Source organism: Narcine bancroftii, chromosome 5, assembly GCF_036971445.1.
Source record: "Narcine bancroftii isolate sNarBan1 chromosome 5, sNarBan1.hap1, whole genome shotgun sequence".
NCBI lineage: Eukaryota > Metazoa > Chordata > Chondrichthyes > Torpediniformes > Narcinidae > Narcine > Narcine bancroftii.
This window is the reverse complement of record NC_091473.1, coordinates 118344527-118372320: the sequence shown is the minus strand read 5'-3', so window position 1 is coordinate 118372320 and position 27794 is coordinate 118344527. Positions and strand designations below refer to the sequence as shown.

The 27794-nt window shown below is 40.1% G+C and overlaps 1 protein-coding gene across 3 annotated transcripts in view; it reads left to right on the top strand.

Annotated features, from left to right (window-relative positions):
- eif2b3 (eukaryotic translation initiation factor 2B, subunit 3 gamma) overlaps window positions 1-27794 on the top strand; it is a 102586-nt gene that overhangs the window by 25485 nt on the left and 49307 nt on the right. For all 3 annotated transcript variants that reach the window (XR_011357884.1, XR_011357885.1, XM_069938871.1), the window contains exons 5-6: window positions 910-1021; window positions 23756-23845. Coding sequence is in view for 1 of the 3 variants with exons in the window: in XM_069938871.1 (XP_069794972.1) it covers window positions 910-1021; window positions 23756-23845 (202 nt within the window). In the remaining 2 variants the exon portion in view is untranslated. The remainder of the gene's footprint in view (window positions 1-909; window positions 1022-23755; window positions 23846-27794) is intronic.

The following is a 27794-nucleotide window of genomic DNA, read 5'->3' as shown; positions in this document are numbered from 1 at the left end:
TTTCCATTCATTGTGGGAACTGGTAATTTATCTCAAGGATCTCAGAATCTCAGGCCTGGTGAGGATCAACAAATGCACAAGTTGGCCCAACAATTTTTGTAATTTCTACACTTGAATCTAGTCCTTTAACTACTTTTAAATGATAAAGATGAGATGTAGGCCAACTTTTATTGAGCTTCCCTAATAGCCTATTGGAATGTGATGATGAGCTACTTTCTTAAGCTATTGCAGTACTTTTGAGGAAAGACCTCCTACATTGCTATTAAGAGAGAAGTTCTTAGATTTTTAACTTACTGCAATGAAGAAATGACAAGTTTCTGAGTGATGTGACAGGAGTTTACATTCCTCTGCACATTTTGCCTTGTCAATTTTGATAGAATAAGTTGCAGTTTTTTATAGCATCGTTGATGAAGCCGTGTCAAGTTGCAATGTACAATTTATGAATGGTATATATCATAATCACAGTGCACCACTGATTGAGGAGGTGAATGTTTGTACCAGTCGAGGTGTTAAACAAGCAGTTGGCTTTGTTTCAGGTGGTTTGTAGAATCTTGAGCATTGCATTATCTATACTCAACCAGTGAGGTATCTTGTCAGACTTGAATATATCTAATAGTGAAGTTCTGTTTCAGTAGTCCCTATCAAGCAGAACTTGCAAAAATTGAAACTAAAAGAGAGTGAATATTTATCAACTCCACATGGAATTAATTGTTGTTCTCAGCCAGCTGCTTGGGGCAGAATATGCCATCTTAACCCCATCTGAGATACAAAAAAATTTGAAGCTGTGATTCATTTGAGTAGCCTTCCCCACTGATCCTTTCCCAAAGACCATATGTCTCCCAGATGTCTTTATTATCATGGCATGGCTGAAATGACAAGTTTTATTTTTGTATTTTTGATGATGTGCAGTAGAACAAAGGGACTTTGTTGGAGTTGATGACACATTCAAACGTCTACTTTTCCTGGCCAATGAAGCTGATTTGGATGAAGAACTTGTCATTAGGAAATCCATGATGCAGAAGTAAGTAAATAAAGTACAGTACAAGTTTTTAAGGCATAATTTATTTCAACAGTTACTTTTGTTTAGAAACTGTTACCTGTATTTATTATCTAATGCTTAGAGAATTGAGGAAATTTGGCATGTCCCTGAGGTCTCTTACCAACTTTTATTGATGCACCAGCGAAAGTGTATTGTTTCAATGTTTCACAGCTTAATATAGAAACTGCTCTAACCCAAGACTCCCAGAAACTACAGAGGTTGGTGGATGGAGCTCAGGACAAAATGCAAATGAACCTTCCTCCGTTAATTCTGTCTATACCTTCCCTGCCTCAAGGGAACTGCCAACATATTAATGAATCCATTTCAACTTTCTATTGGACAGAAGAAACATTGCTTGAAAACACAAACCTCTAAATTCAAGGACATTTCCCTCCTCTTATCATATTCTTAAATTGAACTCTCGCAGTAAAGATAGAGTAAAGATAGTGCCCTTGCACTATTTAATTATTCTTTTCTCTCTACCCTGAACTTTGTCTTTACAAGTCTATACCCTGCAATCTTCGACTTGCCATAACACTACACCGCACACTTTTGTTTTATTATTGCACTATTTGCTGTTCTTAAACATTAGTTGGCTTCTCTGGATAGCATCTAAATAAAGCTTTTCACTGTACTTTGTGCATGTGACAATAAACAATTCAATAGTTCAGTAATGGCGAATCATAATTTTTATTGCCTCTTAAAAATGTGGTTCATTGAGTATATTTGAAATGGTTTCTTAGAGCAATTAGTAATGATTTGGTATTATACAATCTGACAGCAGTACTATATATTGTTGTAAAATATCCTCTAGGAAAAGTGAATATGGTATGTTAGAATTTCAAATTTAATTTGTGGGTAAAAAATTTGTCTAGCCTGAATATGCCTGGGATTGAATGATCTAGGAAGCTAAGCAGGCACAGGACTGGTCAGTACTTGGAGGGGAGACCGCCAAGGAACATTAGGTGCTGTAGGGGGTGACTCTCTGTCTGCCTTACAGTAGACAAAAGTTAAAGAATTTCATGCATGTTACATTCTTTAAAAAAAAGTAGTATCATGTGACAATAATAGAACCTTTTTACCTTTGTTGTTGAAGCTACTGGCCTTAAATAAAGGTAATTACAATGGAATGAGGTCAGAATTGGCCAAATCTTAGCAATGGCATGGTGGTGGCAAAGAGCTATTGTAGACACTGGTTGTAATCTACCAAAATATCTCAGATTCTTTGGTGTTCCAGAGGATTGGTAAACCACATGTATTCACTAGACCAAAATCAGGAAACTGTAAGAGGGGCACAATAAATAGGATGCAACACTGTGGCTAACTGAGGAACTTAAGGGTGCTATCAGATACGTAGTATGAAGCAAAGAATAACGATAGCTAGAGTATTTAGAATTTTTGAAAATCAGAAAACTATATATAACAAAAAAACTAAGGAGAAAGTGGAGTAAAAGTACAAGTGAGCAAATAATATATAAACAAACAGTAAGAGCATCGTTTGGTGAATAAAAATAGAACAATAAAGGAAATTGGCCCCTTGGAAAGATAATACTTGGGAATTAATAATGGGGGAAAATGGTAAAGAATCTGAACAATTATCTTGGATTAATCTTCATGGTAAATAACACCAACAAATAAAGGGACTACGGGGAGAGGGGAACTGAAAATTATCTCTACCGTTAGAGGTAAAGGCATTAGGCAAGCTGATGGGATGAAAGATTGATACGTACTCTCAACCTTCTGGTTTGTAACCTTAAAGTGGTTGCAGAGATATTGTATGCAGTGATCATAATCTACCAAAATATCTCCGATTTCTCGGAGGTTCCAGAGGACTGGTAAACCACTTGTATTCAGGAGACCAAAAGCAGGAAACTGTAAGCTGGTGCGAATGGTTGGGGTACAGAGAATTGGAAAACTTAGAGATAGGGGATCATAGCCCAGATAAATGGGTCATTTTTAGAATTGTCATCAGTAGAGGGTTCATGAAAATGATCCCAGGGATTAGGGCGTTAACGTATGGGGATCATTTGATGACTCTTGGACTGTATTTGCTGGTTTAGATGAGGGGGCGGGGGGGGGGGGAGTCCCATCAAAGCATACCAAATATTGAAAGGGCCAGATAGAGTGGATGTGGAGAAGACATGGGGAGAGTAGGACAGCGAGCACAGTCTCAGAATAAAAGGACTTGTCTTTAGAACCCCGAGGTGAGGAGCAGTTTTTTTTTTCCATCAGAGTGTGTGAATCTGTGGAATTCATTGCCAGAGACAGCTGTGGACGCCAAGTCATTGGGTGTATTTATAGGAGGTATGGCCATTGGAATCACAGTGGACGTGATGAAATAGCAATGTTTTTTGGGTGAAACAAGCAGATTTGCTCTTCGGAATGCACACAACCTTTCAAAAGCCTGAATCACATGCTGACGTCCTCACGCACTGATGTCACGATGCCTTCTGGGAGTTGTAGTGCCACCAAAGCGCCGCTATATGGCCTCCCCTCCCCCCCCCCCCCCCCCCCCCCCCAGAACCGGCAGAAAGGCTTGCCTGTCTTTTTTAGCCAGCCATAGAATGTCTGCCCACTACAGTCCTTGGGTCTTCAATGAACACTTGGATAACAAGAGGCTAATATCATCTGGCATTTGCTCTAAAAATAACTGCTCGAATAGCATTATTGGGATTTTCACCACATGCCAGGAATAGCATTAGTTCTGAAGGGGTGCAGTCTTCCAACCCATTGAGATATTGTAGTTTGGCTGCCCTTTCCCTACAGGACATACCATATACCTGCAATAAAAGTTCTTTTAAAGCATCATACTTGCTGGTACGTAGTGGATCCCATAAGAAGTCTTAGCGACGGCCTGGTCCAGGGCACTGATGAGATGATATAACGAGTGGTGTCCAACTCGACTTTGCGAAGGTGAAATTGTGCCTGTTGGAACCACAGTTCAGGCTCAGCTGTCCAGAAAGGTGGCAGCTTCACAGCAATGGCTGCAGAGTCCATGTTTGTCCAAAAAATTGCTTTTGGACTCATCGGGGTCACCAATTGTGGTCACTGGGATCACAGTGGACACTTTGAAATAACCATGCAAGGTGTTTTTTGGGTGAATAAACCAGATTGACATGTGCTGACGTCATCACGCACTGACGTCACATAGCCGGTTCAATGCCTTCTTGGACTGCCGCCATAGCGCCACTACAAAGGTAGATTTTTGATTATTAAGGATATCAGATGTTATGGGGAGAAGGCAGGAAAATGGGGTTAAAATGAAAAATACATCAACTATGATTTCAATGGCAGACCAGGCAGGGTTGAATGGCCTTATTTTCCACCTAAGTCTTATGGTCCTACAGGTGTCACAGGGATCAGCAATGGGGTCTCAACTATTTATAAAGAGTTGGATGAAAGGACCAAGCATAGTTTGAGAAGATTGCAAAGAGTTGTGTTGAGATAAAGACAGATTAAATGAATAGATAAGAAACATATTGAGGGAAATTAGTTTATTCACTATGAAAGGAAGAATGAAAAAAAAATTAAACTGTGTTAAACTTCAAGGACTGCCAGATTGCTTTGTAGTACAAGGGATCTGGAAATCCCAGCATATGAAACACAAAATACAGATACAACATGCAATATGGAAAGTTGTTGAAATACTCCAAATCCCTTATTTTCCAAATAGTTTGAATATACAAGTAGGGAAGTTTTGAATACAGAAATACTGGAGGAACTCAGCAGGTCTCACGGCATCCATAGGAGGTAAACATTAAAAAAAAACTGATTGTTTTGGGCCTGAGCCCTTTTTAAGGTATGGGATCAGGCTGAAACATCAGTTTTGTACCTTAACCTATGGATGCTGCGAGATCTGCTGAGATCCTCCAATATTTCTGTGTTTTTACTGCAATCACAGCATCTGTAGTCTTTCGTGTTGCACTCCAGGGAAGTTTTGTGGCAACTTTACAGGGTGCTAGCTTCATGACATTTATGGGATCTGTATATGGCGAGCTCTCCACTGGCCACCGAGACAGAGGTGCACCAAAGAAGAAGTACAAGGACTCTCTAAAGAAAGCTCTTGGTGCCTGCCACATTGACCATCGCCAGTGGGCTGATATCGCCTCAAACCGTGCATCTTGGCGCCTTACAGTTTGGCGTGCAGCAACCTCCTTTGAAGACCGCAGAGCCCACCTCACTGTCAAAAGACAAAGGAGGAAAAACCCAACACCCAACCCCAACCAACCAATTTTCCCTTGCAACCGCTGCAACCGTGCCAGCCTGTCCCGCATCGGACTTGTCAGCCACAAACGAGCCTGCAGCTGACGTGGACATTACCCCTCCATAAATCTTCGTCCGCGAAGCCAAGCCAAAGAAAAATATAAGAGTGTGCTTCAAGGTTAAATCAATTGATTTCAGCAATGGAAAGGCTACTGTATAAAGAAAAGTTGAAAAGATTGGACCTACAGTATATTTGTGGAAATGAGAGTTGATCATAATGAGGGGGTTGTCAGGATGGTTGCTGAGAGGATGGTTCCCATATTGGGATTATAGCATACTAGCGGACATTGCTTCAGAATAAGGGGTTGAGCTTTTAAGGCAGAGTTGTGGAACTTCTTTTGAGGATTGTGGATGTTTGGAATTTTCTACTCCAGAAAGGTCTGGTTTATTTAAGGCAGAGATTGATAGACATTTAATTATTCAGTCATGAATGATAAAGTGGTGTTTGGGTGATGGTTGAATTAGCCATGCTGTTATTGAACAGCGGGGCAAGCTTGAGGGGCTGGTTTGCCAGTTTCTACTCCTGTTTCATATGTTCCATAATCAGATGGAAAGCAGAAATCTGTAGATGCTGCAGTCTTTATGAAAATTCTACAAAACTCATCAGGTCAAACAGCATCTGTGCACAGATAATATTTCAAATCAATGAGCATTCATCAAACCTTTTATTCCAATTATTCTGATACAAATTTGTCAACCTGAAATGGTTACACTCAGCATGCAGACTTTCTTGTTTAATCTGAAATGATTGCTCTGTTTCACTTCCCACTGATGCTACCTGTTTTTATTCCTTAACCTGAGCACTGATGTGACTTGTTTCTGACATTGCTGCGTAATGCACTTTGGCTGACTGGATGCATTGTGTGTGGAGAGTGGCACTTCGGCGTATGTAGTATTTGTCCAGCAATGCCCGCTTGAATACCGCTTTTGTTCTCCTAAATCCATGCATATCCATCCATATTTCTACAAGCCTTTTACAAACCAGCTTATTCACAGGTTGTAAAGAACAAAAAAAATCCAGCTGTTTTGGAATTTTAAACCTAAATGTTTGCTTTTCCAGATGGGATAATATTGGCCATTTATTACATTTATTAAGGTGGTAAATGATGAATTCATATCATGCTGTGCTGTTGGAAAACTTACATTTAGTTAACTTTTTAAAAAAAAATCATATTCAGGGGTTTTGATTTTTAGCTTAATAGTTCTAAAATATTTTTGCCTTGAGGTATTGGTCAAGAATGCGGAGCAAGTAACCATTTATTATTCAGTACTGTTATTGAAAGAGCTAATTATATGATTCAGTTAAGTAACCAAGAGCCTGGACATTAATTGGGCAGCATGTTGGAATTTAATTGATATCAAGTATGAATGGTGGACTTCCTTCCCCAGAGTCCCTCAGTAAACTTGTGGGAGTTTTATAAAGATCTGACAGGTTTGTAGGCTTTTCCTTGAAACCATTTTTTTAAATTTTAAGTTGTTTTGAGCCAAGTTCAGATTTTCAAAATTTGAACAAAATTTTCTGGTGATTTGTCCATTGAATTACAAGTTTGATAATGTATTTCCCCGTTAGATCCTATCACAAATATTTTTTTTCATCTCAGCAGATGTATACAACGTAGGAATTATTGAGAATCTGCTTGTATCTCTTCAAAATATTCAGAGTCTCTGCATATAACCATATAACAGTTTATGGCATGGAAACAGGCCATCTCGGCCCTTCAAGTCCATGCCAATTCACTCAAACAACTCCGCTACCAACCCCCTCCTATCCATGGATATATCCAGCCTCTTCTTAAATGAAATTGACTCACACAGACCGATAGACAATACATATGCAGGATAAATATTACATCAATACAGATAAATAAATATTGTTGTGTACACATGAGAGTCTCGGATGGTTAGTGTGAGCAGTTTCTCTGGTTGTTCAACATTCGCTCTGCCCTTGGGGGAAAAGTTATTCTTCAGCTTCATGGTGCTGGCTCTGATACTCCTGTTCCTCTTTCTCGATGGGAGAAGCTGAAAGATGCTGTGTGCAGAGTGGAAGGGGTCCTCAATGATTTTTATGCTCCCTCTTCAGACAACTATCCCAGTAGATCACATTGATTGGGGGGGGGGGGGGGGGAAAACACACACACGAGACTCCTGTGTCCTCTTTGCCTCTCTTATGGTCCTGTAGATTGACCTTTGATCTATTTTTCTGCAGCAACTGTACCAAACTGTGCAGCTGGCCGGGACACTCTCGGTAGAGCTCCTATAGAAAGTGGCTGGGAGCCTTGCCCACTGAGTGGCCATGGAAGGTCACCAGTCAAGTGCTCAAAGGAACTTGATGCTCTCCACCCTCTCAATTGTTGATGTGTAGTGGAGGGTAGTCATTCCACAATCATCTTCTTCATCTTGTCCACTGAGACTCAAGTTGTTACGCTTGCATGATTTCACGAGATTTTCCACCTCTTCTCTATAGCACAACTTTTTGCTGATGAGGCCAACTACTATTATGTCATCTGCAAACTTGATGGACACGGTTAGAGCTGGATCTGGCAATGCAGTCATAGGTCAGTAGCATGAAAAGAATCAGGCTGAGCACACAGCCCTGAGGTGCACCTGTGCTCAGCATAACAGTGCTCAATATTCTGCTACGACCATGACAGACTGGTCTTTCCGTTAGGAAGTCCTGGATCCAGTTACAGAGAGAGGTATTGCGTCCTAGCAAGGAGAACTTCTCCACCAGTCTCTGGAGAATGATTGTATTAATTGGCAGCTGAGGTCAATGAACAGCAGCCTGGGGTATGAAGCATCATTCTCCAGGTGGGCCAAGGCGGAGTGAAGTGACAAGCTATAGCATTATCTGTGGAACAGTTTCTTCTATAGATGAACTGAAATGGGTCCAGCGCCTCTGGGAGGTGTGCTTTGATGTGTCCCATCACCAGAAGCTTGAATTACTTCTTAATGATGGAGGTCATTGCCAGAGGGCGGTGTTCATTGAAACCTGTTATTGTTGCCCTTGGATGATGGTGGCTGTCTTGAACGGTGGGGAACAATGGACTGCTGCAGTGAGATGTTAAAGATGTCCGTGAAGACCTCCATCAATTGTGCAGTCCTTCAGTACCCGACCAGGCATGCTCTCTGGTCCCACTGCCTTGTGTGGGTTCACCTTAGATAGAGTTCTCCTCACCTTGGCTACAGCTATGCAGGCACAAATAGAAATTAATTGATATGATCTTGTCACCTTTACAGAGAAGTAATTGTGATTGTTAAGCAAACAAAATATTCAAGGGTTTTTGACATTTCAGTAGTCTAGTTGGAAAGGATAAAAAGATAGATTAAGACTGTAATGTAGGATGAAAACACTGCAGTGGTAAGTAGTGATAGTGGTTCAGAATCAATTTGGAAGGATGTAATTAGAGGTAAGAAGTCATTGGTGCGAGGGATATGCATTTCCTTCTAACAGCAGCTACACTTGAGGGCAGAAGAAGTATCAACCGTGATTGAAATGAAAACGCAATGCTAGAGAAACTCAGCAGGTCAAACAGTGTACTTACATAACAAAGATAAAGATGCATAACCGATGCTTCGGGCTTGAGCCCTTCATCAAGGTAAAAACAAATGTAGGAAGGTGCCCGAACAAATTGGTGGGGGGAGCAGCTTCGAAATCATTGATTGGAACAGATTCAGGGAGCTGGCCACCTCAGGTCACATCAACATGGAGGAATATGCTAGCTCAGTGACTAGATACATAGGAAGTGCATTAAGGATATTATAGTGATCAAACGCTACGCAGGCAGGGTAAATCAGAAACCACGTCTAGATATGGAGGTCCATTCATTTCTCAGAGCACATAATGCTGCCTTTGGGTCAATTGACAAGAGGACATGAAGATCAGCAAGAGAGAGCTCACCCGAGGAAGGAAAACTGTGGCAGCACACAGAGAATCTATTGTCATCTGTGGCACAAGCAACACGACACATATGTGACAGAGTATTCAAAGCATAACTGATGATAAATCAACTTGTAGTTCAGGTTGAATACCATCTATGAACGGTTTTGTGAAAAAACAATCTGGGAGTCATGTGATGCAGAATAGGGGGTAGCTGTGATTCTTGGAGCTCCCAAGATAGCAAGTGAAAATAGTTTAAAAATACAGGCAGAAAAAAATGGCTAGAAGTTGTTTAAAATTTATAGATATGGGGAAGAAAAAAAAGACAATTCAGAAAGAAACAGTAACCCCCAGCACAGAATGAAGACCAGGTGAGGCAGCCTCGTGGCAAATAAAATGGTGGGGCATGTTCGAGGCACCTACCTGCGCAAGCTGCCAAGTTGGAAGACAACGGGGCCTCCAACACAATCCCTACTCTAGAATTGATTTTTTTTAGGCATCAACCCAGTTGGAAAGTAGGATAGTGGAGACCGAGTACATGGCTCAGCTGCTGTGAGACCATTCACCCCTGATTTTGGCCATCATAATGCCAGATAAGCAGGCTACAGCAAATAGATCGTGTCAAACCCATTGCTGTTGGAATCCAGATTTTTTGCAGCTTTGTCAGAACTCAGGTCTGTTCTGCGAGATGAACTGCCCCTCTACTGATAACAATTTTTTTTAAATTTGGGACATGTTGAAGGCTTAATTAAGGGGACAGATAATTGAATACATTAAAGGGGATATATGAAGGAAATTAATCATTTAGAAGAGTACATAACTCAATTGGAAAAAAAAATTATCGAAGGTCGGTGTCTGAGGAAAATATGTAGGGATTTAGTGAGTAAAAAAAACTCAAATACAATATGTTGCAGACATACATAACAGATGCTGATCTTAAGATTGAGGCAACAATATTAAGAGCTGAGGGAAAAGGCCCATAAAGTCTTGTCCTGAGGGCAATTAATGCGTTTCAAATGGGGGAAGTCAAGATTTCATACAAGCCAAAATAAATAAATGATACATTTAGTAAGTTCTTTAAAGGACTGTATAAATCAGAATGGGGGGAAGAGAGGGGAAGAGAGGGGAAGAGAGGGGAAGAGAGGGGAAGAGAGAGAGAAAGAGAGATCCTGCTAAAATACATTGGAACCAGCAAATTTGGATCAGAAGGATCAAGAGGAGTTAGGCACCCTCTTCTCTAGAGAAGAGATTGAGCATACTCTGAGTACTCTTCAGGTGGGTAAATTGCCAGGAGTGGATGCTTTCCCTGTCAAATTTTATAGAAAATTCAGAGATTTTAATGCCTCTCTTTATGAAGGTGGTGGATCATGCATTGGAGACACAAACCTTCCTGGAGTCTTTTTCAACAGCAATCATTACGGTGATCCTGAAAAAAAAGACAGGGATCCAATGAAACCCTCCTCCTTTGACCTATATCATTATAGAATGTAGATTATAAAATTACATTGGCCAATAGGTTGGCAAAACTTCTGCTAAAATTAACAAACCTGGATCAGCCTGGATTTGTTCAAAAGAGGCAATCAACAATAACAAAGCTAGATTGATCAATATAATACACCTGGCATAGTTGGGGGAGGACTTGAGAGTGGCCTTATCCTTGGATGCAGAGAAAGCCTTTGATAGATTAGAGTGGGATTTTCTGTTTAAGACACTGGAGAAATTTGGATTGGGTCAAACATTTATCAGTTGGGTAAGGACACTATTATAAACTCCTGGCTAAAATGATCATAAATGGGGAAATGTCGCCAGTGTTCCTGCTGAGTAGATCTAGTAGGTAGAGCTGCCCACTATCCCCAGTTCTGTTCATACTAACTATTGAACTGCTGGTGGAAACCATTTGGCAGGAACCAGACATAAAGGAGTTCAAGGTGGGCCAAGTGGAACAAAAAATCAACCTGTTTGTTGACAATGTGTTAGTGTATTTGATGGAACCTGGAATGTCATTGGCCAGACCAAGGACCATACTAGAGAATTATAGGAATATCTCCAAGTACAAGGCTAATCTGGATAAAAAAGTAAAATCATGCCTTGGTCAAAAGGAGATTATAGACCCTATCAACAGGAAAGCCAATTCACGTGGCCGCAGGATAAGAGTGATTAAAGACCTACGCACTCTTTGCTTTGGAAGATCGAGGAGGACCTGGCTAGATGGAAAGCTCTGCCCGTAATGTTGATGGGCAGAGTTAACTGTAAAAATGAAGGTGATGTCAGACTATAATATCTCTTTTAAAATGTTGCCCATTTTTTTGCCCCCGTGCTTCTTTAAAATGCTCAATGGATGTGTCAGGAACTTTTTATGGAATGGTAAGGTGTCTGGAGTCTCCATGGAAAAGTTGACATGGGAATATATATTGGGGGGCTTAAAACTGCCACATTTTTAAAAAAAAACTACTGGGCGTCCCAGGTGAGGTTTGTTGCCTCATTATTTGAGGGAGGGGGTCCCCTTCTTGGGCACAAATTGGGTTACATGAAGTACGAGAAAAGATAGCAGAAGAATTTATATATAAATGGGACGCCAAATTAGTTTTGAAAATAACAGGTATCCCCATAATAAAACGTGTGCTAGAAAAGGCAAAGAATAAATCGATGTATTGGATTGAAGGTGGGGTTATTTCCTAAAACACCCTTGACCTAGAACAATTTAATACCCATGATTCTGGGCAATAAGATCCTCAACACCTGGTGCCGGAAGGGGATCAGGTGTATCGAGGCTTATTACTATCAAGGGCAGCTCATGTCATTTGAGCAGTTGAGGACTAATTATGAGTTATCGAATATAACATTTTTCTGCTTTCTACAGTTAAGATCTTTCCTAAGGGACAAACTGGGACCAACAATGACTCTGCCTGACTGTAGTGACTTGGAGATTCTAATTCAAAAGGGGAATGTGTAAATTTATCTCTAGGATGTATTCCATAATTCAAAGTGAAGGCCCAAAACTGGGCTTGCATTGATCAAGGGGAAGATGGGAGTTGGACTTGGGCATAGCAATTGGTGAAGGATGGTGGGAAGATTTTGTTTGAATAGCCTGACGAGAATTGTTCATGCCATGTACATGGTGGTGCAATATAATTTCTTGCATCAATTATACTTCACAATGATAAAATTACACAAGTCAAAGCCAGAAATGTGCTTTAAGTGTGGTGTGGAGGCCACTCCACCTTGCTGTGTACAAGGCTGAATTCCTTCTGGGAAGACCTGGGGGACACTGAAAAAAATTACAAAGTTGGATTTTCCACAAGATCCACAGTTGTACCTTCTAGGGGGCATTGAGGAAGTACAGTTTAGACTCTAGAAACACCAAATTCAATTTGTGAAGGTTGCCTTGTCAGTAGCCAGGAAGTGTATAGCGGTAACATGGAAGTCTGACTCCCAGCTAAATATCGCACCACGGAAAATGGAAATACAGTGTTGCATTCCCCTGGAGAAAATCACTTACAATTTATGGAAGAGATATGACACAATTGTTGAATTGTGGCAACCGTATCTGAGGCACATAGGTGCACCATATAATTCACACCCATCTCCCTCCCTGAATAAGAGAAAAGAAATAACCTGTCCCAACAGGTAAAGGATTAAGATTGTAAAATGTGGAATGTGGTGCAGACAGCGTGTTTTTTTCCCCTTACTAGTTTTTATTTAACATCTGAGGCCTTGTCAGTTTTTCTATGTTTGTATTTTTAAATTTTGGTATTCAAAATTGGGATAGGGAGGGGAGGGTGTAAAGGAGAAATAAGGACTCTGTAAATCATATTACACGGAAAGATAATGTAGTATTTTGTTTGTTGGATTTACACGAGCCTTTGGAAAATCAAAGATAAAATATTTTTAAAATCTGATATCAAGGCAAGCCAATGACCGTGGTGAGGAGGATCCTATCCAAGGTGAACCCACACAAAGCAGCAGGGTTAGATACCATATGTGGTCAGGTACTGAAGGACTGTGCGGCCCAGCGGACAAAGGTCCTAACGGACATCATTAGCATATCTCTATAGCAGCCCTAATGTCCCCACAGGATTCAAGGCACCCACTATCATGTAGGAGAGAGAGTGGCGATAAATGGATGTACATAGAATGAATGGTCTATCCTGGACCCACAACACCGTGATAGTCAGATTTCAGATTTATTGGCAGAGTATATACATGACATCACATACCATTCTGAGATTCTTTTTCTGTGCGCGAGGCAGAATGACCACTTACTGTAAATAAATAAAGAACGAATATAACCAGAGAGAATTTAAAAAAAAACAATAAAATGCACAAGTGAGAGGTCCCTAATTGAGTTTGTTGTTGTTGAGTCTGATGGCAGAGGGATAACAGCTGTTCCTGAACCTGATAGCGTGAGTCTTGTGGCCTTTATACCTCTTTCCTGCAAGAACAGAGCATGTGCTGGGTGGTGTGGATTCTTGATGATTGCTGCTGCTCTCCTACACAGCATTTGCTGTAGATGAGTGGTTCTCAACCTTTTTCTCTCCACTCACCTACCACTTTAAGTATTCCCTATGTCATAGGGGCTCTGTAAGGGATTGCTCAAGGTGGTATGTGGATGGAAAGAAAAAGTTTGAAAACCACTGTTTTAATCGTATCTGATTGACTCTTTATGTGCATGGTTTCATAACTCCAAAGGAAATGGACCAATGACTATTTTTCTCAAGCAAAATATTTCTGTAACATATGGATCTAAAGCAGTGATTCTCAACTTTCCCTTCTCACTCATACCACTTTCAGTAATCCTTTAATAATCACAGAGCACTTAGGGCAAAGGGATTACTGAAAGTGGTACGTGAATGGAAAGAAAAAGGTTAAGAACCACTTCTGTAGATGTTCTCAATGGTGAGGAGGGTTTTGCCTGTGATGTCCTGGGCTGTATCCACTACCTTTTGGAGAGCTTTATGCTCAGGGGTATTGGTGATCCCATACTAGACCACGATGCAGCGGTCAGCACACCTTCCACCACACATCTGTAGAATTTTGTCAGGGTTTCCAATGTCATTACCAAATTTCCACGAACTCCTGAAGAAGAAGAGGCCATTAGTGTGTTGGGTCCAGGAAAGGTCCTCCAAGATAGTGACTCCCAAGGACTTTAATTTGCTCACCACCTCCACCTCTGATCCCCCAATGATTGCTGGATTGTACACCTCTGGCTTTCCCTTCCTGAAGTCGACAATCAGCTCCTTATTTTTAATGACTTTTTATGCAAGGTGGTTGTTGGTGCACCATTCAGCCAAGTTTTTAATCTCCCTCCTGTATGCTGACTCATCACCTTTCTTTATATGACCCACTACCATGGTATTATTGGCAAATTTGTAGATGGTATTGTTGTACGGAACCACACAATTGTAGGTGTATAGGGAGTAGAGCAGCAGTCTAAAAACAGAGCCGTGTGGTGCTCCAGTACTGATGGAGATTGTGGAGATGTTTTTGACAATCCCCACTGATTGTGGTCTGGAGGTGAGGAAATCCATGATCCAGTGGGGTGTTGTGAGCCAGGTCTTGGAGTTTGCTGATCGGTTTTGAGTGGATGATGGTGTTAAATGCCGAATTGTAGTCTATAAGGAGCATCCTACGTATGCATCTTTACTATCTAGGTGTTCCAGGGCTTTGTGTCGAGCCAGTGAGATGGCATCTGCTGTAGACATGGAACGTATCCATGTCACTGCTCAGACAGGAACTGATATGCTTCATCACCAGGCTTTCAAAACACTTCATCGCTGATGATATAAGTGGTACTGGCCTATAATCATTAAGGCAGGTTACTACACTCTTCTTCAGTACCAATATGATTGGCACCTGTTTGAAGCAGGTGGGACCCGTGCCCCATTGGACTGAGATATTTAAGATATCTGTGAATACATACAAGTTGGTCAGCACAGATTTTTAATACTCAGATGCTTTCCTCAGATTCACTGTCCTGAAGACAGCACCTCATCCTTGGATATGGACAGGGTGGAATCATCAGGGGACATGGGAGTGTGTAGGGGTAGTCGGGAAGGCACAGGAGTGCCTACACTTCCTGAAGCTACTGGTGCCCACCTTGGCAACATTTTACAGGAGTTCAATTGAATGTGTCCTTTCTGGCCACATCATTGTGGCTGCAAAGCATCTGACCACGAGTCAATATGGAGGATCATTAACATTTCCTTTTCCTCTATTTGTGACATTCACTGGGAGTTTTGCTAAAAAATTATTGTGAATCTCTACCGTCCATCATATTGTATCTTTAACCAAGTACCATCAGGAAGGAGGTACAGGAGCATTAAAATTAGGATTGCCAGACTGGGAAAATAGCTTCTTCTTGTAGGCTGTGAGATTGATGAATGGTATAATTTAACTTTAGATCGCTTGTTAATGAAACAAGTAAATTATTCCAAAGTATTTATATATATTTCTTTTACATACAATGTTTTGGACAAAGATACTTTTTTCCTTGATTTGCCTCTGTGCTCCACAGTTTTATAGTTGCCATCAAACAATTCATAAGTAATTAAAGTGCCTATTCCAGATTTAATTCAACATTATTTGTATACATTTTGGTTTGACCATGTAAACATTACAGTACTTTTAATACATGGTCCCCTCATTTCAGGGCACCATAATATTTGGGACATTTGGCTTCACAAGTGTTTGTGGCAACTCAGGTATGTTTCATTGCTTCATTGGTGCAGATATAAGAGAGCTAGGCTTGCCTCTAAGCTTTTGATCACTTTTGGAGTCTGTAGTTGCAAACATGAGGACCAGGGTTGTGCCAATGAAAGCCAAAGAAACCATAATGAGGCGAAAAACAGGAATAAAAGAGGAAGAGACATCAAACCTTAGGATTACGAAAATCAACAGTTTGGAAGTGTTAGGAAGTGTACTGTTGAGCTCAGTAATCGCAATAGGACTGGTATTCCAAGATGACAGAAGAATTCTCATCATAATGAAGAAAAATCCCCAAAGGTATGTCCGACAGATCAGAAACATTCTTCAGGAGGCAGGTGTGGATGTGTCAATGACTGCTGTCCTCCAAAGACTTCATGAACAGAAATATAGAGGCTACACTGCAAGATTGAAACCATGGCAAAGGTGGTATGCTTTGGATTTAGGACAGTTCCTTTATGCCTCCACACTTTGCTCTTGCCATCACTCAGATACAGGTTAATCTTGGTCTCTTTTCCAGAATTCTACAGGCTCTTTTAAATACTTCTTGGCAAACTATAATGTGGCTAATCTTTCTGTGGCTTGGAATCTTGCAGCGTAGCCTCTGTAAGTTCCTACATCTTCACCACGCTTAAAGCATTGATCTGATAAATCTGATTTCAATCTATTCATTTTCTATGGTGTAAGATATAACTGATGCAAAAAATTATATTGAACGAATCTATATCTTACATAGTATTAGTCATACAATCCCTACTTAAGTCTGCCCATACTTCCTCATTTAGATCTGTTTCCATCTCTGTCTGAAGTTCCTACTTGTAATAGAATATAATCATCGAAGGAAGCTTTTTAACAATTCCTATCCTAACAAGAAGTTCTACTTCAGTACAACTAGGCAACAATATATTTGGTCCTAACTTATCCCCAAATATGCTCTTAATTGAAAATAGCAGAAAAGGGTATTATGAGTTATACCATATTTATTTTTCAATTGCTCAAATTGAGAGATCAATTTTACTTAGCAAGATCAAGTAGGCAAGGATGCCCTTTATCTTCATCTTTATTTTAGCTATAGAACCACTTGTTCAAGTAATCTGGAATGATTTTGAAATTAAGGGATTTAGAGTAGGTCAAGAAGAACATAAAATTAGTTGATTTGCAGGTGATGCTTTAATATACTTGACTGAACTTGAGATATCTTTACTTAAATTATATTTCCAATTGGAAGAATATGGTGAAGTTTCAGGTTATAAACTAAATTGAATAAAAGTGAAATTATGCTAAGTAGTCTTTTGAGGTAACATTTCATCTTAATTAACCAGTGGCTCATTCTATAAGTATCTAATTACTAGAACCATAGAACAGACCCCTCCAGCTCTTCATCGCCCTCCATACCTCTCCCATCCACATACCTGTCCAAATTCTGGCAGCTTGTTCCACACTCCCACCACTCTGTGGAAAGAAGTTCCCCTCTCCCTCCCCCCCCCCCCCATGTCCCCCTAAACTTTTCCCTTTTCGCCCTTAACCCATGTCCTCTAGTTTGTATCTCACCTATCCTCAGTGGAAAAAGCCTATCTACATTTACTCTGTCTAGTTCCCTCATAATTTTAAATACCTCTATCAAATCTCTCATTCTTCACCTCTCCAGGAAATAAACTCCTAACCTGTTTAACCTTTCCCTGTAACTCAGTTCCTGAAATCCAAGCAATAGCCTAGTAAATCTTCTCTGCATTCTCCATGTTATTGATATCTTTCCTGTTGTTAGGTGACCAAAGCTGCACACAATACTCCACATTCTGGACCACTAATGTCTTGTACAACTTTGCTTAACATCTCAACTCCTATACTCAACATTTTGATTTATGAAAGCCAATATGCCAAAAATTCTTTTTTTCAACCTTATCCATCTGTGATGCCACTATCAGAGAATTATGTATCTATACTCTCAGATTCCCTCTGTTCTGCACTCCTCAGTCCCCTACTGTATATCGTGTATGTCCTTCCAAAATGCAACATCTCACACCTGTCTGCATTAAATTCCATCTGCCATTTTTCAGCTCATTTTTCCAGCTGGTCCAGATCCATCTTCAAGGTTTGAAAACCTTCTTCACTGTCCACACCTCCAATCTCAGTGTCATCTGCCAACTTGCTGCTCCAGTTTACCACATTATTATCCAGATCATTGATCACAGATGATAAGCAACAATTGTCACAGCCCTGATACTAATCGCTGAGGCACACCACCAATTGCAGCCCTCCAGTCTGAGAACCAATTATTCACCAATACTCTCTGGCTACTCCCACCCAGTCATTGTCAAATCCAGTTCACTACCTCACCATGAATACATAGTGTCTGAATCTTCCAGAATAGCCTCCCATGTGGGACTTGTCAAAGGCCTTACTAAAGTCCATGTAGATAACATACACAGCCTTTCTTTCGTCAACTTTCTGGTAACCTTCTTGAAAAGTTATATGGTTAAACACGGCCTACTACACACAAAACCATGTTGACTATCCCTAATCAGTTTCCAGTAATTTATCTACAGCTGACGTCAGGCTCACCAGCCTATAATTTCCAGTTAATTTTAGAGCCTTTTTTAAACCATGGAACAGCATGAGCTCCCCTCCAATCCTCCAGTTAAAATCTCCAGCGCCCTTTCAATTTCTACACTAGCTGAGGGAAGATCTTGTCAGGCCCTGGGGATTTATTAATTTTTATTTGCTTTAAGACAGCAAGCACTTCCTTTTCTTTAATCTGTATAAATTCCACGATGTCACTGCTTCTTTTCATTACTTCCCATGACTGTGCCTGTTTCCTCAGTGAATACCGATTGGGGGAAAAAGAAACATTTATAATCTTTTGGCTCCATTCAAAGCTGACCCCTCTGTTCTTCAAGGGGACCAATTTTGTCCCTTACTATCTTTTTGTTCTTTATATTCCCGTGGAAACCCTTAGAATTTTCACCTTGTCTGCGAAAGCAACCTCGTCTTCTTTTAGTCTTCCTGCTTTCTTACTTGACGTTTCTCTTGCATTTTTGTAACCTAACTACAGAAAAGATATCAATGGGCACCATGTTGCCTATGCCTGCTGTATGCCTCTCTCTTCTTCTGAACCAGATCCCCAATATTGCTGGAGATATAAAAATTAAATGTTTTTTTTCTTCCTCAACCTGATGTTTTTCCTCATTTGATTTCCAATTCCTAATTTGAAATTGAAGTTATTATTCTGACTTACACTTCCCAGTTCAGACATTTCTTTGCACAAGCAGCATAAAATCCAGCTGCTGATCTTTTTCAATTTCCTCACTTATGCCAAATTGCAGCGCCAAACGAATGAAAATTAGATGGTTGGCACATTTGTTCGCTGGCTTCAATTAACTCTGCCTCTTTGACTTTCTCATTTGTGTATGTAATTTCAGTTTCCGTCAGTCACTTTCATAACTAATGTTATTTTTTTTTAAATGCAGTACCTGTGATTTTAAACTGGAAACGCAGGAGATTTTGGAATTTGGAGCAATAAACAATCTGCTGAAGGAACTCAGCTGGTCAAGCAGCGTCAGTGGAAGAAAAAGAACGGTCAATGTTTGAGGCCAGAGCCCTTCATCAAGACCAGCTGAATCTCAGCCTTGATGAAGGTTTCTGACCCAAAGCATTGCCAGTTCTTTTTCTCCCATTGGTGCTGCTCGACCCACATCGTTCAACAAGCAGAATGTTCATTTTTTTTGTGATTTTAAACTCATTTATCTCATGGACGTCATTCTTGATTAAGCTCATTTGTGGCTTGTGACCTTTAAGCCTATCTTATCATTTAAGAAATGAAAAAGAAAATTAAATCTAAGCATTTATAATCGTTTAGTTTTTGATACATCTTTTAGTTATTTTGAAATACTAACTTTGGCCAAATATAGTAGGAGCTATCTGCACCACAGTAGAACAATAAAAATTGAGTGGTCAGCTGGCATAATTAGATGAAAGAACTTGTATTTTGCTGGAGGTCTACAGTGTTTGTGTGAAGTATGGTTACCACATGCCTGATTGTATACATGTTATTCATTAGCGTATCACAAGATGATGATGGTATTAAGACGAGCACTTGATTTGGATTAAAGTGAGGGACAATTGTGCAGTGTCAACCTCACTCTCTCTTCCCAATTCCCATCTGGATCCAGTGGCAGGACAAAAGTCGAGATGGCTGGAGATGGGACTAGGTGCAGTGGATGACCAGGAGATCTTCTGTGTCTTGTCGAGCTCTTCACATTCCATGTTGCTTGCAGAGACCGCCTTCTTGACCTTTGTACCTTCCATTGGTTTCGTCCACTCAGTCCGCGGGAGTCTGCCTTCACATGTTGGGATAGATTCCCTATCTCAACGATGGCTCACTCTGTGTGCGCGGCAGCCGCGCAGTAGGCCCGCGCACTCGCAGCCCACCTTGGGCCCAGAGTTGCAAGATGTACTGACTTAGCCCGCTGCACCACCGGCACTCTCAACTGGTGGCGGAGGCCCAGCAGGAGGCAGATCCCAGCCCAGAGGGCAGCAGCGCTGGGTCAGGTGGCATGGGGCCGCTGGAACCAGGACGATCGCCACTGTCAGCCCCCCACGACGCTTGCAGAGACTGCCTTCTTGACCATTCGATCTTCCATTGGTCTCATCTGCTCAGTCCGCTGGACTCACCAAGGGCTCACTCGGTGTGTTCGGCAGCCACGCAGTAGGCCTGCGCACTCAGGCGCGGAGCCGCAAGGCACACCAGTCCAACCTGCCACACCGCTGGCACCTGGCTCATTAGAGTATGTATAAGATGAAGCCATCTTTAAAGGAACTCCTCAAGTAAGTGAAATGTTTTTTCCTCATGCTATTCAAGGTTCCACCCTTCACCTGAGTTTGAACAGAATTTTGCTTTCAATTTCATTGGTAAAAATATTTGTATAATCTTTGATCTTCACGAGAAACACTCATCAAAGTGGCAAGATAAATACTACTTCTACCAAAAAAAAATTAAAACAAAAATTATTTTCAAACTGAAATTGATGGTCGAAGCCCTTGAATGCCTTGGTTAACAATCATTTTCAGGCTTAATTTTAGTTATTTAAAATGTTCACTTATTTTCCACACCTCATCTTCATATTACATCTGTATAATACAAATTCCTCAAGATTACAAGCATAAACATATTTACTGACATCCTCACATTGTGACAAATGACACCAGAAGGTTTTTGTGCCAGTTTTTTACGCTCTACTAAATTAGCTCTCTTCCTTGCCCCTGGCCCAGACAGCTTGGATGAAGTCCAGAAATTTCCCATTTCAAAATTATTCACTCAATCACTTATCTCCAAAGCACAGCATCATAAGCCACATTTTCATTAAAGCTTTTGATCATTTTTTTTTTAAAGTTGTTTTGATATAAAGGTTTAAATAAACATACAAAATGGTGACCTATTTCAATTCCAGTTTTGCACATACAAATCCAAAATAGATAAAATCGCCGCTGAAATTAAAAATGTACACTACATCTGGCTGCATGGAAAAGCATAAAAACCAGGTGAACGTTTTAGCAGAACCAAAATATGAATTACATTATACAGTGTGGTTAAAGATTGTAATTGATTCAACATCCTGGTTCCTGGAGTTGTCATCATACAATCTTCCACTTGCCATGTCTACATGGCCATTTTTGTCCATTTACACCAACTACTGTTTACATGCATTAGGATTATATCCTCTTGTGCTTGTCTAAATGCCTCTTTAATAGAGTAACTTTTGTCTTGCAGTGCATTCCAGTTATTAACCGCCTTCTGTCTTTTTATAAAAATTTAATCTCTCAGATCTCCTTTAAAACTCTTTCCTTTCACACAAACTTCTCCTGTCTGGTTTTTGATACCCATACCATGGGGATAAAGATTTGACAGTCCTCTCTATCTATGCCCTTTATAATCTTGTATACAGGTCACCAGCCTATTTTGCTCCAAGGAAAACAAACACAGCCCATCAAATCTCTCCCCACTAAATCCAAGCTAGATTCAGGTGAATCTCCTCTGCAGTCTCTCTAGCGCCATCCTTTTCTTATTGTGTAGTTTACATCCGGTACCGCACGGATGGCAGTCTCTTCAATCTGAGGCGCCTGCAAGCTCACACCAAGACACAAGAGAAACTTGTCCGTGAACTACTCTTTGCAGATGATGCCGCTTTAGTTGCCCATTCAGAGCCAGCTCTTCAGCGCTTGACGTCCTGCTTTGCGGAAACTGCCAAAATGTTTGGCCTGGAAGTCAGCCTGAAGAAAACTGAGGTCCTCCATCAGCCAGCTCCCCACCATGACTACCAGCCCCCCCACATCTCCATCGGGCACACAAAACTCAAAACGGTCAACCAGTTTACCTATCTCGGCTGCACCATTTCATCAGATGCAAGGATCGACAATGAGATAGACAACAGACTCGCCAAGGCAAATAGCGCCTTTGGAAGACTACACAAAAGAGTCTGGAAAAACAACCAACTGAAAAACCTCACAAAGATAAGCGTATACAGAGCCGTTGTCATACCCACACTCCTGTTCGGCTCCGAATCATGGGTCCTCTACCGGCACCACCTACGGCTCCTAGAACGCTTCCACCAGCGTTGTCTCCGCTCCATCCTCAACATCCATTGGAGCGCTCACACCCCTAACGTCGAGGTACTCGAGATGGCAGAGGTCGACAGCATCGAGTCCACGCTGCTGAAGATCCAGCTGCGCTGGATGGGTCACGTCTCCAGAATGGAGGACCATCGCCTTCCCAAGATCGTATTATATGGCGAGCTCTCCACTGGCCACCGTGACAGAGGTGCACCAAAGAAAAGGTACAAGGACTGCCTAAAGAAATCTCTTGGTGCCTGCCACATTGACCACCGCCAGTGGGCTGATAACGCCTCAAACCGTGCATCTTGGCGCCTCACAGTTTGGCGGGCAGCAGCCTCCTTTGAAGAAGACCGCAGAGCCCACCTCACTGACAAAAGGCAAAGGAGGAAAAACCCAACACCCAACCCCAACCAACCAATTTTCCCTTGCAACCGCTGCAATCGTGTCTGCCTGTCCCGCATCGGACTGGTCAGCCACAAACGAGCCTGCAGCTGACGTGGACTTTTTACCCCCTCCATAAATCTTCGTCCGCGAAGCCAAGCCAAAGAAAAAAGAGAAAAAAAAAAAAAAAGTGACCAGAACTGTAACTGTGCCCTAGCTAGTATTTCAGAGTTGCAACGTAGCATCCCAACTCTTATATTTTATGGCCTGAGCTATGGAGACAAACATGCTATATGCTTTCTTTAGTGTCCTGTTGGCATACGTTGCCACTTTCAAATGCTACAGCATATTTATGATGTTAAAAACCCGGTTATAGATTACTAATATAATAAACATCGGATAAAATTTCTCAATTTGAGGATGAAAGGAAAGAAAACGTGTAAATATGATCATTAGTGAGAAGAACAGCAATTGACAGTTTATCCAAAATGTTTGCATCTATCAAGCACTTTATATCATGGGTATGGGACCATAACGTGAAGCGATGTGGAATAAAATATTTGATGAAGCTTCATTCTAAATCCTATGACTGAGTGGTTCTTCTATATTGCATGTTGATAAAATGTGCCTTTTTAATAGGAGCTATTAACAATGATTTATTGCAGTGTTGTACTAAAATGCTACTACAATGGCATTATTCAAACTGCAAACTGCTGTTTAAATGGTTTCTGTAAAATAATCCTGCTCATTAGAATGAATGTGGGATTCAGGAATACTCAGCAGCAAGATCAAAGATTTAATTTTTAGGTGTGGAAGCATGCAACAATGAGGTACAAAAAAAGTTTAAAAAAATAAAGTGATTAATTTGTTTTATTTTGTTCCAGACATCCAAGGGTGCACATAAAAACAGCACTTGTGGATGCCCATCTATATTGCTTGAAGAAATGGGTTCTGGATTTCCTTGTGGAAAACAAGTAAGAAATTGTACCATTATTTATCAAGAAGCTCTTGAATCCTCTGGAAAAACTTGTTAGAAATTTCCCTAGCATTCAATAATAGTAGCAAGCTATGAATTCTTACTGATGAGGATCAGGAACAGGAAAGAGTTTCAAATTATAACCAAAATTTTGAATCCTTTACAAGGCAAATATCAGGCACAAAATGTGAAAAATATTGCATTCCTTTACTGCAGATAAATCCAAGACTGTTAAAAAATATATATTTTGCTGGATGGCAGAGGCCTCATGAGAGCTAAAGGAAAAACATGCGTTTCACTATCTCATGCAATTCCAAAGTGCTTCACAGCTGAAGTGTAGCCAGTGTTTTAATGTAAAAGTGTGTCGAGAACAGATATTTTGCTGTGATACAAGTGGTAGTTTGTTCCACCTTAAGACGACAAGACCATAAGAAATAGGAGCAGAAATAGACTGTTCATCCCATTGAGTCTTCCCCACCATTTAACCATAAGCTGTTCAATTTTCCAACAGCCCCACTGCCCAGCCTTCTCTCAATAACCTTTAATACCCATACTAATCAAGAACCTATCAATCTCTGTCTTAAATACACCCAATGACATGGTCTCCACAACTGCCTGTACCAACAAATTCCACAGATTTACCACCCTCTGGCTAAATAAATTCCTCTGCATTTCTGTTTAGGCAGATGCCCTTCAATCCTGAAGTTGTGTCATCTTGACCTAGACTCTCCCACCATGAGAAACAACCTTTCTATCTACTCTGTCCATGCCTTTCATCATTTCAATAAGACCCCCCCCCCCCCCCCACCAATCTCCTAGATTCCAATGAATAAAATCCAAGAGCTGTTAAATGTTCTTCATATGATGACCCTTCCATTCCTGGAATCATCCTTGTGAACCTCCTCTATACTCTCTCCAATGTCAGAGCATCCTTTCTTAAACGAGCAGCCCAAAACTGCTCACAATACTCCAAGTGATGACTTACCGCTGCCTTACAAAGCCTCGACATCATATCCCTGCTCTTATATTCTATTCCTATTGAAATGAATTCCTCTTCAAATGCTGTGCAGAAGTTATGAATACTTTAGGGTCAAATCCTTGTGCAGCTGACCTTTCCCTCCATCCCTGAATTTAGTATGAGGTCTGGATCATTCTGTATGTTGCTGAGGCTAGGGCCTGAAAACACTTTATATCTGGTCCCTCAGCTTTGTGCCAAATATTTAGTGTACCTCCATTTAGTTGAATAGTGTTTAAAAAAAAATTAGGCGTACAGCCTATGACCCCATTCTGCCAATTGACCTGCAACCTTGGTACGTTTTGAACAGTGGGATAAAACTGGAGCATCCAGAGGAAGTCCAGTCACCACGGTCCCAATCGCTGGCTCTATAACAGCATTGCACTAACTGCTACACTAACTATGCAGCCCACTATTCTGAATATATTATTTATTGTTTTATTTCTTAAAAATTTAATTTTATTCCCATGTTTCCAAATGTCCCTGCTCATCATTTGACAGCAAGGATAGAGAGAGCTGAACTGTGATTCCCACTTACTGCTGACTCACTGTTAATTATAATGAACTTATTTGTGACTACTGGGCCAGTGCAGACATTGCCCATAAGTTGGAGACCAGGACAGCATCCTCTGGGCCACTTTCCTGTACAGTGTTCAATGTTTTTTGCATTCCTCTTTAAAGCTAAATTACAATAGTGAAATATAGTGTATTTTAGACAAGGCAATCCTTTGATTAATTTTGAGCTTTGTCCCTCCCATTTTGTGACATTCAAATTTCCACATAGCACTTGGAGAACTAAATGAAAAGAAGTGAAAATAGTTTCTAAATAAACATCAAAATTGCTCAAAGACTAAACAAGTCAGGTGACATCTATAGAAAAAGAGAAAGTTCAGAATTTGGGTTGAAGACTGTTCCTCAGAACCTGTTGTGTAAACTTTTTCCTCAGATGCTGCCTGATCTACTGAATTTTGGAGCATTTTGTGGTTTTTTTTTTAATTTCAGATTTCCAGTGACTGCAGTGGTTTGACTTTTTCGAAAATAATTTCTGTTGGTTTCATAAAATATTCCAAACAGAAAAAAAAAACTCTTTCATTAATAGTTCGATGATGAATTTCCTAGATTGGTTAAATATTCCCATGATCTCCTTGGATAATTAGAAGAGCCTATTTCACAGAAGAAAATAGTTGCTGCTATTTTCTCATGACAATCTGGAAAGTCTCCGGGACCTGACAGGTTTCCAGTGGAGTTTTTCAAATTGTTTTCTCATTTGCTCTCGTCTCACTGAGGTTTGGTGTTATCCGACCATAAGATACCAGATTAATTTAGTGAAGCCTGTATATCGCTTATAGTGAAAAAAGGTAAAGATACTCCTCCTATAGACCAATTTCTTTAATGAATATTGATGTTAAGACTATTGCTAAGGTTTTGGCCAATAGGATAGAGAATATTTTACCATTAATTATTTCTAAAGATCAGATAGGTTTTATTAAAAATCGTTACTCATTTTTAATATACATCACATTGAATATTCTGCACTTGCCCTCTGGTGAAGCTCCTGAATGTTTTCTTTCACTAGATGCAGAAAAGGTGTTTGATTAGGTAGAATGGTTATATTTGCTCACAATCTTAAAAAAATATAACTTTGGTCCTACTTTCATTACATGGATTAAATTATTGTAATCATGGCCTATTGCTTCAATTCTTACTAACTTATAACAGTCACAACCTTTTAACCTTCAACGAAGCATTTGTCAAGGATCTCCTTTAAGTCCATTACTTTTTGATTTGACTATTGAGCCACTAGTGATTGCGTTTCAAGAATGTAGGATATTAAAGGGATATGGAGGAAGGGAATTGAACATAAAGTTTATCTTTACACAAATGATCTTTTACTTTTCATTTCAAGACCTGATACCTCCTTAAACCCGCCTCCCATGATGTCATTCCTTTCACAATTTAGTAAGTTTTCAGGTTATAGATTAAATTTATCTAAAAGTGAACTTCCTTTGAACACACCTACATTATTGTATGCTAGTTTTCCTTTTAAGATTATTAGAAATCAATTCACTTTACAGTTATAAAGAATCATAAACATTTTAAGGAAAAATGTTCTTACTTTGTTAAAGCAAGTGACAGTCTTTAACATAATGGTTACCTTTGTTATATCTTTGGTTGGCTGTATTAATTCCATTAAAATGAATATTTTACCCAACTTTTTATATCTTCTTTCAATCAATACCAATTTTTATCCATAAATTCTTTTTTGATTCACTTGATTCAACTATAGTGTCTTATATGGGCAAGGGTCAGCACCCTCGTTTAAATAAAGTACATCTGCAAAAATCTAAAAGAAATGGAGGTTTGGCATTACCTAATTTCAGATTTTATTATTGGGCTGTCAATATAAGTTATCTTATGTTTTGGTCACATTTTTATAATTGTGTTAACCATCTATTATTGAGTTGAATCCTGCTTTAGTAAAATCCAATTTAGCACTTCTGGGATCTTCACTTCCTTTTCTTTCAATTAAATTAATTGATAATCCTATTGTTAAGCATTCTGTAAGAATATGGGTACAGTTTAGAAAACATTTTGGATTTCACAGTTTTTCTCTTTCAAGTCCTATTTTATCTAAGCATTTTATCAACCTTCTTTACATGACTTTGCCTTTCAGAGGGGGTATTCAATGTTTAAAAGATCTTTTTATTGATAACAGCTTTTTATCATTCAAACAACTCTGAGAAGTTTAATTTCCCAACACTCATTTCTTTAGATATTTGCAAATTAGGCATTTTCTTCAATCTCAGATTTCTGATTTCTCTGGAACTCCTGATATAAACTTTGTGGATGTGTTTTTTAGTTTGCAGCCTTGTCGTAAAGGTTTAATATCTATTATTTATGATGTTACTATGTTTAAGTCTGTCTCATTATT